The 12518-nt window shown below is 34.4% G+C and overlaps 1 protein-coding gene across 1 annotated transcript in view; it reads right to left on the bottom strand.

Annotated features, from left to right (window-relative positions):
- ASCC3 (activating signal cointegrator 1 complex subunit 3) overlaps nt 1–12518 on the bottom strand; it is a 336448-nt gene that overhangs the window by 109316 nt on the left and 214614 nt on the right. The window contains exons 25-30 of the mRNA XM_060114407.1: nt 9873–10093; nt 8432–8517; nt 3859–4025; nt 3601–3746; nt 3356–3476; nt 998–1140 (exon numbers count right to left, since the gene is read on the bottom strand). Of these exons, the coding sequence (XP_059970390.1) occupies nt 998–1140; nt 3356–3476; nt 3601–3746; nt 3859–4025; nt 8432–8517; nt 9873–10093 (884 nt within the window). The remainder of the gene's footprint in view (nt 1–997; nt 1141–3355; nt 3477–3600; nt 3747–3858; nt 4026–8431; nt 8518–9872; nt 10094–12518) is intronic.

The following is a 12518-nucleotide window of genomic DNA, read 5'->3' as shown; positions in this document are numbered from 1 at the left end:
TTTAGGGGAGTGTGTGTGTGTGTGTGGTATTTTAATTTGGTAAGGCTCCCACACAAATCTGTAAGAAAAACTGCTGTACTCCAACAGATAAAAGCCCAAAGGAATGAAGGGACAAAAAAGAAAAATATTAAACAAATATATTAAAAAAATGTTCAACCACAAAAAAATTAAGGCACACATAAACACTAAAGCAACAAGAAACATTTTATGTATAACAATAAATTACGACAAATGAGGATGTAGTGAAACTGTTACTCTCATATACTGCTGCCAATTCATACATCAAAAGTGATAACCACAATTACTATTGCCCTTTTGGAAAGTAATTATCAGTGTATATGAAAAGCTATAAGAATGTCCACATTATCTGACCTATTGATTTTAAATTTAGAACTTTATACTGAGGAAATAATTCTAACAAAGAAAAACCTATAATAATAAAGATGCATAATTATTTAATTATAGGAGAAAAATACAATGGAATAGCCACATAATAGAATATTATTATGTAGACATAAAAGAATTTAATAACGGTTATTACTTAGTTAAAGGATAACAACAGGTTTTTAATTTTCACATACTTATCAGTGTTTTCTAAATTTTCAAAAATGGTCATGTTATATAGTTTATAAAAAGTTAATTTTCCAAAATTGATTATAAATTCCATGAGGGCAGTGAACACTCAAATATTAGAGAAATCTTAGCTGAATATTAAAATATGCATAAGTGATGATGTTAAAGGGAAAAATACAGGAATAAATATGATGTAAAAAATATTTAGTGGAAAAATACTGGAAGAAAATCCATCAAAATATTAATAGTTTTAAGGTGGCAGTATTTATGCATCTTCTCTATCTTTTCCCCAAATTTCTGTAATGTTATATGAAACTTTTAATGTAGATTAAAACTAAACATAATTATATGCATAATTTCCATTATACTACAATACAAACTAATTTGACATGTATAAGAAGTAGAAATAAAATATGTTGCTTACCTCTCTTTCATCCATATTTAACCACTGCTTTGGATCTTCTTCAGTAGCCAGAAAGGCTATCAATTCCAAAGCAGTAAGACGGGTTTGACGTCTTGATGAGACAAATATCAGAACAGGTTTGGCTGGAGAATGGCTTCTAATTGCTGTTGAAAAGTTATGGAAAATACAATGGTAAGCCACTTATACCAGAATCCGAATTTCATCAGGACATCAAATGAACACATGAAAACTAATGGTGTAAATGATTTAACTGAATTCATGATTTGGTCATGAAGCATAGCATTATTTGAGCTACTACCTGGATCTGACAGCATATTGGAGAAATGATAGGAAAGGAAAGGTAGCTGGCTGTGCTTAGGGGAGTATTCTGCCTAGGACAGGGAAGACTGAACTATCTCGACTCCCAGTTCTGTTCTGAACTGCCAAGGAAGGAAACTTAAAAGCCGAGACGCTCCATTAATAGCTGTATATGGATACTAAATCTTAGGTGGGGTTTTCTATTTCTGAGTTGTGCTTCTGTTTGCCTGAGCAGTGATATTCCACAGTTAATTGGTCCTGGGATCTGGAGAGAGAGTCAAGTCCTGGGGCGGGTGGTGAAGAAAAGCCACAAAAAATTCCTTTTATTTTTGTCCTGTTGCCAGTAGATAGAAAAATTTAGAGAGTTTGTATCAATAAATTAGTCAGAAATAAGTCAGAGGAATGTTTTCCTTCTGTTTTTTCTGAAAACATATGCATAAGATTTCAAGAGGGAAGATAAGAGAATGTAGAAGAGAGGTGAAAAGAATACCACGCTTGAATCTATATCTGAGTGACGAAACATAGGGAGTAGACACACAGAAGATGAGTAGTTTGAAAACTGGGTAATAAGACTGAAAATATTACTTAAAGAGCCACATAAATCATTTGACCTAATTGGAGTTGAGGTTTCTTTGCTATGCATAGGCTCCAAAATGCTGATAAGATGGCACAAGTAGAATTTATACTTATGTGTACACAGGTCTCTTAAAACAGAGTTATTAAAAACTTTTATTTTACATAAAAAGTTCAACCTCCTTGTAATTTCTTGTTTGAAATGTGAGCTGCAGAATTTCTTTTTTATGGGCTAAAGAACAAGGTTCATAAATGGAAATGTTGACAGGACTTTGACTATATTTATACCCTAAGAGTGAGAAATAAAGATATCACAAAATCATAAATCTAAACTGAAAGAAATATAGTGATCTACTACAGGTATAATAAATAGTTTACAAGGACAGCTACTGTACTTATGCCATATCTAGAGAAGTGCAGGTATAGGTTATTTACTATTGATTTATATAACACAAAATGCTTCATTTCAATCACTGGTTTGCAATCAGCCATTCCTTAAATAAATATAAGCAATCTACAATACATACTATGAAAAATGAACACACTCACAGTTTATCAGAATTTACAGAATGCAAATGGTAATGCTTTGATAAATCATATTAGAGATACAACGTTTAAAATACACATATTAGTACAATATTGGTGTCATTTGTACACATAACCATGAATGAATTTGCCTCTTTTTTAAACCTCAACATTTAATGGATTTTTGCTGCTGCAAGAACAGGTGTGGCTGAACAGCTCACGACAGATTTATTGTTCATTAGTGATTTTGTACAATGCTTCTGTGGAGGTGTAAATAATCTGAACTGCCAAGATTGGTCTCTAGTTCACAATCAATACTTTGCTTCTGTCATAAGGCTAATTACAGCAGCTAAAAAGTCACCACACAACTGTCACCTCACAATCAACAGCGGTTCACGTTAGAGAATTTATTTTGGAGGTTATTTTTAATTGATATAATAAATATTCCTTATGCAGCCTAAACATGAAAACATGTTTTAGTAAGATAGGAGTGTTACTCTCAAATCTTTCTTGCTTGCCTAATTTGTTAGAAAGGGAAAAACAAAAAAAAAAACAAAACAAAACATATAAACAGATGCATTGCCAAAAAAGTACTGAAATTTTTAAGATGATTTCTGATAAAAATCAGTATTATGTGAGTTTTTAAAACTTGTACCCTCTATTTATCATTTACTCAAGCTACTACCATGGTACCTTAATAAGTTATTTTTAAGACTAATTTGATTATTTTTAAAAGTTACATACATTTATTCTACTATAAAGACATTATCACTTATGAAATCTAATTGTCAATAGTTAATTCAACATATATTTATACTCCTTAACAGTTAAGGTAAATAGGTTTAGATATTTGTAGAAGTTGGAACAGTACCACCCTTTCAAAGAAACCCACATCATTTAGAATGCATTTAAAGGCTACCATACAAAATGGTTGTTATTTCATTCCAAGAATCTGAAGCTTACCCTGAAATGTAGGCTTATTCATACTAGCCATACGAGGACAGTAATGTTGACCTGGGAAACCATGAATGTGAACTTCCAGTGGAACTGGACGCACTGATGGTCGGAAGTTGAACAAGCCCATCTAGAGTAAAAATGAGAGAGAAACCTTTCCAGTTTTTATACTTTAGTTTATAGTGTTATAGCACCTCCTTAATATGGCCTTGAGCCATACTATTAAATGCCTGATTTATCAGTCTTCCACATACCTGACGAATGTTGAGCCAGTCAGCAAGGTCTCTGGCGTTAGCCAATGCAGTAGATAGTCCAACTATTCTAACAGGCTTTTCTGTGTGAGATGAGATGAAATTCGTTCGAGATACGATGACTTCTAGAACAGGGCCTCTTTCCTCCCCTAAGAAATAGGAATAATGTATGTTAATCATTTAACACAAGTCCTGATGCTGGCTGCTGCAAGGATGAAGAGTCAAAGTTTGTAAACTGGATTCAGATATAGTGGCACCCACCTAGCAGATGGATCTCATCTATGATGAGAATAGTGACTTGTTTTACATAGTTCCTATTCTGCCAGCTTCTGCTGATTCCATCCCACTTCTCTGGTGTGGTGACGATAACGTCAGCCTTGGCAATGGATTTCATATCAGGAGTTACATCCCCTGTTAGTTCAATAACTCTGGAGAAGAATAAAAATGATCCCTTTAATTTTTCAGGTAACACATGAGCTTGGAAAAGCAAAAATACATCTTTCAAAATAAAATTTTATTATGCTTAAAACTACTTTATCTCCCTTTGATTTCTGAAATTTTCTGACTAGAGTCCAAAACAGATGTTTCTTAATCATTCTAAGATGATTTCCTTCCATAAAATGAAGAATGTACAAAAGCAAATCATTGAAATCTAACTTTTATGCAGACATGCAAGGGTATCGAACTTTGCTTTGATTATGTTTACAAAGTATCTGCCCTATGTGATTTTATAGAGTTGAACTCATACCTCCAACATATGTTGGAATAAACACCTTTCTAATTAGGGAAAGTGTTAACTTATTAAGACAAAAGGAGACATTCATTAAGAATATGATTATGTCTACCAAATATTTAGAGAAGAGCTAACACCTATCCTTCTCAAACTCTTCCAAAATATAGCAGAGGGAGGAATACTCCCAAATTCATTCTACGAGGCCACCATCACCCTGATACCAAAACCAGACAAAGATGTCACAAAACTACAGGCCAATATCACTGATGAACATAGATACAAAACTCCTCAACGAAATACTAGCAAACAGAATCCAACAGCATATTAGAAGGATCATACACCATGATCAAGTGGGATTTATCCCAGGAATGCAAGGATTCTTCAATATATGCAAATCAATCAATGTGAAACATTATATTAACAAATTGAAGAAGAAAAACCATATGATCATCTCAATAGATGCAGAGAAAGCTTTCAACAAAATTCAACACCCATTTATGATGAAAACCCTCCAGAAAGTAGGCACAGAGGGAACTTACCTCAACATAATAAAGGCCATATATGACAAACCCACAGCCAACATCATTCTGAGCGGTGAAAAACTGAAACCATTTCCTCTAAGATCAGGAACAAGACAAGGTTGTCCATTCTCACCACTATTATTCAACATAGTTTTGGAAGTTTTAGCCACAGCAATCAGAGAAGAAAAAGAAATAAAAGGAATCCAAATCGGAAAAGAAGAAGTAAAGCTCTTACTGTTTGCAGATGACATGATACTACACATACAGAATCCTAAAGATGCTACCAGAAAACTACTAGAGCTAATCAATGAATTTGGCAAAGTAGCAGGATACACAATTAATGGACAGAAATCTCTTGCATTCCTATACACTAATGATGAAAAATCTGAAAGTGAAATTAAGAAAACATTCCCATTTACCATTGCAACAAAAAGAATAAAATATCTAGGAACAAAGCTACCTAAGGAGACAAAAGACCTGTATGCAAAAACTATAAGACAGTGATGAAAGAAATTAAAGATGATACAAATAGATGGAGAGATATACCATGTTCTTGGATTGGAAGAATCAACATTGTGAAAATGACTCTACTACCCAAAGCAATCTACAGAGTCAATGCAATCCCTATCAAACTACCACTGGAATTTTTCACAGAACTAGAACAAAAAATTTCACAATTTGTATGGAAACACAAAAGACCCCAAAAAGCCAAAGCAATCTTGAGAATGAAAAACAGAGCTGGAGGAATCAGGCTCCCTGACTTCAGACTATACTACAAAGCTACAGTAATCAAGACAGTATGGTACTGGCACAAAAACAGAAATATAGATCAATGGAACAGGATAGAAAGCCCAGAGATAAACCCACGCACATATGGTCACCTTATCTTTGATAAAGGAGGCATGAGTATACAGTGGAGAAAAGACAGCCTCTTCAATAAGTGGTGCTGGGAAAACTGGAAAGCTACATGTAAAAGAATGAAATTAGAACACTCCCTAACACCATACACAAAAATAAACTCAAAATGGATTAAAGACCTAAATGTAAGGCCAGACACTATTAAACTCTTAGAGGAAAACAGAGGCAGAACACTCCATGACATAAATCACAGCAAGATCCTTTTTGACCCACCTCCTAGAGAAATGGAAATAAAAACAAAAATAAACAAATGGGACCTAATGAAACTTCAAAGCTTTTGCACAGCAAAGGAAACCATAAACAGAATGAAAAGACAACCCTCAGAATGGGAGAAAGTATTTGCAAATGAAGCAACTGACAAAGGATTAATCTCCAAAATTTATAAGCAGCTCATGCAGCTCAATATCAAAAAAACAAACAACCCAATCCAAAAATGGGCAGAAGACCTAAATAGACATTTCTCCAACAAACACATGAAAGAATGCTCAACATCATTAATCATTAGAGAAATGCAAGTCAAAACTACAATAAGATATCATCTCACACCGGTCAGAATGGCCATCACCAAAAAATCTACAAACAATAAATGCTGGAGAGGGTGTGGAGAAAAGGGAACCCTATTGCACTGTTGGTGGGAATGTAAATTGATAGAGCCACTATGGAGAACAGTGTGGAGGTTCCTTAAAAAACTAAAAATAGAACTACCATATGACCCAGCAATCCCACTACTGGGCATATACCCTGAGAAAACCATAATTCAAAAAGATACATGTATCACAATGTTCATTGCAGCACTATTTACAATAGCCTGGACATGGAAGCAACCTAAGTGTCCATCCATAGATGAATGGATAAAGAAGATGTGGCACATATATGCAATGGAATATTACTCAGCCATAAAAAGAAACGAAATTGAGTTATTTGTAGTGAGGTGGACGGACCTAGAGTTTGTCATACAGAGTGAAGTAAGTCAGAAAGAGAAAAACAAATACCATATGCTAACACATATATATGGAATTTAAGAAAAAAAAAAGGTCATGAAGAATCTAGGGGCAAGAGGGGAATAAAGTCGCAGACCTACTAGAGAATGGACTTGAGGATATGGGGAGGGGGAAGGGTAAGCTGTGACAAAGTGAGGGAGTGGCATGGACATATATACACTACCAAATGTAAAATAGATAGCTAGTGGCAAGCAGCCACATAGCACAGGGAGATCAGCTCGTTGCTTTGTGACCACCTAGAGGGGTGGGATAGGGAGGGTGGGTGGGAGGGAGATGCAAGAGGGAAGAGATATGGGGATATATGTAAATGTATAACTGATTGACTGTTATAAAGCAGAAACTAACACACCACTGTAAAGCAATTATACTCCAATAAAGATGTTTGAAAAAAAAAAGAAGAATATGATTATGTGTGAGCTTCATTTCTTTTCTTAGGTTGAAATTTTATAGATATTATAAGCAAATTCAAACATATTAGGACAAAAACAAGATAACCTGGGGCAAATATGTGCCACCCCATTCTGAGAGTATCTCAGATTTAGAGTGAGAAAGACAGAAATCTGAAGACTAACTCCACATTTTAGGAAATCATTAAGTCATTTTTATATGTGTTTTGATTCGAAAAACAGAAAAAGGTCAAGATTAGTTCCTCCAAGTATAGCATTCCTAAAGCTTTTACTTAGTTTTATTCCTTTTTTTTACATTCTAGGTAATACATTCATATGATTCAAAGAATATATAGTAAATAGTCTCTGTAACATGGATATTTTCCAGTCACCCAGTACTCATTCTAAAACAACCACATATTTATATTCTTTACCATTTTTAAAAACAAAAGAGGGGTACTTAACTTAAAAACATTTTTTTTAACTATCTCTGAAGATCATTTCTTCAGTATATAGAGTTCATTTTTGAGATAATACTTTTTTTTTTTTTTTTTTTTTTTGCGGTACGCGGGCTTCTCATTGTTGTGGCCTCTCCCGTTGTGGAGCACAGGCTCCGGATGCGCAGGCTCAGTTGCCATGGCTCACGGTCCCAGCCGCCCCGCAGCATGTGGGATCTTCCTGGACTGGGGCATGAACCCGTGTCCCCTGCATTGGCAGGCGGACTCTCAACCTCTGCGCCACCAGGGAAGCCCATAGAGTTCATTTTTTAATAGAGTAATACAATATTTTGCATTGTGTGAATGTGCCATAATTTACTTAGTGATGCTCTATTGGTCACTCAGGTTAGAATGCAATCTTGCTATTAAAAACAGTACTATAATAAATAACCTTGTCAACAGTAAAATTTTTTTAAGTCATGTTCTTCAATGATTTTTAAATTTTTGGTAAATTATTTACATGCAAAATGCCTTCTAAGTGGTTTCTGGAAGTTACCCTGAAAGAGATGAAAGAAAAATAAAGAGATGTATCTTATTTTTCTTTTGCTTTTGAATCTAGAAATTTTGAGAAAATTATCTTGCCAAATAAAAGTGAAAAGTGAAAGCCCTTGCAATCTTAAAACAAATGAGGATATTGATAATATTTTAACCACCATACCTTTAAATAAAAAGACTATGAAAATCACTGTAAAAGCATTCAACAGTTTTATGCAAATCTTTTATTGGTTGATCCTTTTAGATTATTCAACGCATATCATCTGAAAAAGTAAGAACTTACTTTTTACCAAGTTTTTCTTCTATTCTAACTTTCCAATCATCCATTCTTTCACGTACTAGGGCTTTTAAGGGTGCAATATATACTGCCTAAAATGGGGGTGCAAAAAGATCTCATGAAAATAGTGACATCATTTTCAAATAAAGCTAAACTCGATAAAATTTATCAAAATATAACTGTCATTTACAAAATGTATCTTTTAATAATGAAAGACTTAAAATTTTAAATTAACAGAAAGAAGTCATTAACTTAAACAACACTTATCCAAAGTAAGATATGAATACAGCACATCATAAAAATACTGACATAGAACATTTTAAGTATTTTTTTAAAAGCACCATTTGTATTTTCTTTAGGTAGTTTATAATGAAATTATCTTTTAACATAATGTGAAAAATTAAAAAAAAACTATGAGATAATACATTACCTAGAGAAAATTAAGGTTCTACTGAAAATAAAAGTTTTTATGATCAAGAGTTACCTGAGTTATAATTCTTTCATGAAAAAAGTTACTAATTTTGAAATTCTAAAGATAAATAATCTGGTTGTTTAAATTTTAATGCATATTTTATGGAAGACACCAATGCCAGTTATACATTTTAGGTGTTCTACCTTTTAAAAAGCAAAAATAAACAACCCCCCTCCCGATCTTTAATAATCCAAACTTACATACAGATTATTCACTGAAAAAAATTCTTTCCTTTATAAAATGTTTCTAACTTAGAACAGAGCTCTACGGTTGTGTTAGTATGTCTCCTAATGAATCACTCGCCACATAATAAACTGAGGAGTAGGAAAATGTAAAGCTAAGTAGGGAAGAACAGCTACTAACTGGAAATCACTGAAAAAGTAAGTTAAAACATTTCTAAAATTATAAATGATGAGGAAAAAAATCACATAATTCTAATCACAACATATGAATTAGCTTTCTTGGAAAATAATGTTTCTAAAGTGAGAGTACGTCATATTTCAAGAAAGCTTAAAATCAACACTTATTTGACTTGCCACATTGTTTTACATTAGTGATATCATGGACATTTGGAGAAATGGGGAATAAAAGCTGCCTCTGTATTTCCTTGTGTAATCAAGCTGTACATGTTAAAGTATTAGCATTTCCTTCACAGCCAAAGGATTTGATTATGATTAATGATTATGAATCATTATATTTCTTACAAATATGGCTATGAATTAGGTATCTTACAATGAGGAAAGGACATGTGAGCCCCAAAATGTACATTAGAAATCTAACTAAAGGACTCCAAAGTTTAATATAAATTTTCTTGTGGCCAGTTATTCTAATACTGATCTGGGCTCCCCTGGAAAATTCACCAAGAGTGACAAATCTATTTATTGAGTCCTGCCAGTATGTTTAGAACTGGCTAGTTTACAGATTATAAACTATGCTTTCTAATTGAATGTAAGCATGTGATTGTTTCCAACTGACCTTTGAAGTAGGGTACTTGTTGAAGACTCTGAAAATGGCTAATTCAGCTGCAACAGTCTTTCCTGATCCAGTGGGTGCTCCAAGTAGGACATTACAGTCTGTGTGATACAGTGTATGAAATATTTGTGTCTGCACAGGGTTAAAGTGGCTAAAATTGTATAGTGCTTCATATGCTTCACATCCCAAAGCTGTGATTGGTAAAGGCTGAAGATCCAGTAATTCTGAAAAGATTCAACAGGTACATACAATAACTGGAAAATATGCACAATATTGAATACTGTCTCTTAGAAATAAATTATAATAATCCTTAATTCTTTAGAGGGGAAAAAAGGATTAACAAATTCTTACATACTAGTTATCAATCTTTTTTTCCATTATGACATTTATAATATTGACATGTTGGAAACTTTTCTGGGGTAGCTACCTCTAAGACAGTGCTAATGATACATCTTTCTCTTCCAATCAGGAAAGTGATTTGAATGACAGGTAAATGAAAATATGCATGTTTTAGAAGAAAACTAAATCTATACCAATCTGTAGAAGAAGGAAAACCATTTGCAAACTTCAGTAGTAGAATGGTTACTAATAACAAGTTACTGTTCATCTGCTAGACAATGACAAAACAGAATGGTCGCATGAACTGCTGTTCTAGCCAACGCAAACTAATATGAACTTAAAATAATTCCAAGAAGAAACTTGGGTGGGAGTTTTAAATCATAGCATGACTGGGTAAATAAGAACTGTGCTGGGAAAACATTGAAAGAAACTAGATTTAATTGTAAATCATTAAGTAGACTAGAGGTCTAGGAGATTAGAAAATAAAAATGATTTCGAGAAATAAACTTATACCTAGATACCCTTGAACTTGATAGTCATTTCATTTTCGTATAATCCAGAAAGGTATCAGTTGGCTACTCCCAGGATTACTTCCTGGAAGATGACTCTACTCATTTGAAGTTTGAGTAAGAAGGGAAAAAAAATCAGTAAGGGGACATGGTGGCTTGTATCTTGAGTTAGATCTTCATCGTACAGTTTCAGATGGGAAAGTATGCAGAATTCTCTCCTCAGAAAATGTATTTAAAAGTAAAAAAGCTAATTAAAAAATATTATCATTGCTCCACTGCTCTACTCTATTACACAGGTAATTGAGAACTGTATGTTTCTTATACCAGATTACAATATCCTATATTTTTTGCAGCACTGAAAATCAAGAACGGAGGAAGTCTTAACTTGCAACGCTAATCAAAGCATAGACATATTCTTAATAAAGACTAAAAAAATAAACATTTTGGCATTTATTGATGATGCTAAATTAAGATGCTTTACTTCTGTGAAAGATGAAGATATTTTCCTGACTGATTTGAGCTCAGTGAGATGCCTATATGTATACTTGGAGCCAAACAGAACTAGCCATCACTGAGGTTACATCATGCATTCTTTAAAATTTAATTAATTAATTTATTTATGGCTGCATTGGGTTTTCATTGCTGTGCGTGGGCTTTCTCTAGTTGAGGCAAGCAGGGGCTACTCTTCGTTGTGGTGTGCGGGCTTCTCACTGCAGTGGCTTCCCCTGTTGTGGAGCACGGGCTCTAGGCACGCAGGCTTCAGAAGTTGTGGCACGTGGGCTCAGCAGCTGTAGTTCGCAGGCTCTAGAGTGCAGGCTCAGTAGTTGTGGTACATGGGCTTAGTTGCTACGCGGCATGTGGGATCTTCCCGGACCAGGGCTCGAACCCGTGTCCCCTGCATTGGCAGGTGGATTTTCAACCACTGCGCCCCCAGGGAAGTCCCACATCATGCATTTTAAATATCAACTGGTATGTCATGGTGGTACATTTATTTCCTTTAAAAATGTAGTCAGAAAATCAGCCAATTATATAAATAAGGTGACGTGCTTGGCCACTCAACAAAGAAGTGATTAAATGAGCATGAAAATATAACGTTAACACATGTTAAAATCAGGTACTTCAGCCAGAGAGACCCAGTAGTGATGTTGGTAGCATACGTTTTAAATGAAAGCACCAAACATTTTTATGTATTTTATTTTGAGGTTCCAGATATCACAAAGCATATTTGACAAAAGAAAACCAGAAAGGTCTTCTTCAATGAGTAGATTAGTAGATACTGCAATCATATTATTTTTCTAGGTTGACAATTTTTTAGTTTTTCTCTGTCAAGATATCAAAGTGGTATTAAGCTGTACTTTAAAGTATCTCTCTTTAAGATATGCTAAGATAATGAACAAAGTACAAAAATGACAAAGATTAGTCACATTAATGCCTACTTTACTTTCTCAAAAGATGTCAAATAGGGCTTCCCTGGCGGTGCAGTGGTTGAGAGTCCGCCTGCTGATGCAGGGGACACGGGTTCGTGCCCTGGTCCGGGAGGATCCCACATGCCATGGAGCGGCAGGGCCCGTGAGCTGTGGCCGCTGGGCCGGCGCGTCCGGAGCCTGTGCTCCACAACGGGAGAGGCCACAGCAGTGAGAGGCCCATGTACCGAAAAAAAAAAAAAAAAAGATGTCAAATAATGTGTTCACTGAAAGCAGTAAAAACTACTATTTTTATTTTGAAAAAACAAAGAGTTTGTCTTCGTAAGACTTATTTGGAAAAGAGAAATTGACTTTCATTTTGCTATAAATTAAGGGTC

Source organism: Mesoplodon densirostris, chromosome 12, assembly GCF_025265405.1.
Source record: "Mesoplodon densirostris isolate mMesDen1 chromosome 12, mMesDen1 primary haplotype, whole genome shotgun sequence".
NCBI classification, from domain to species: domain Eukaryota; kingdom Metazoa; phylum Chordata; class Mammalia; order Artiodactyla; family Ziphiidae; genus Mesoplodon; species Mesoplodon densirostris.
This window is presented reverse-complemented; position numbering and strand designations above follow the sequence as displayed.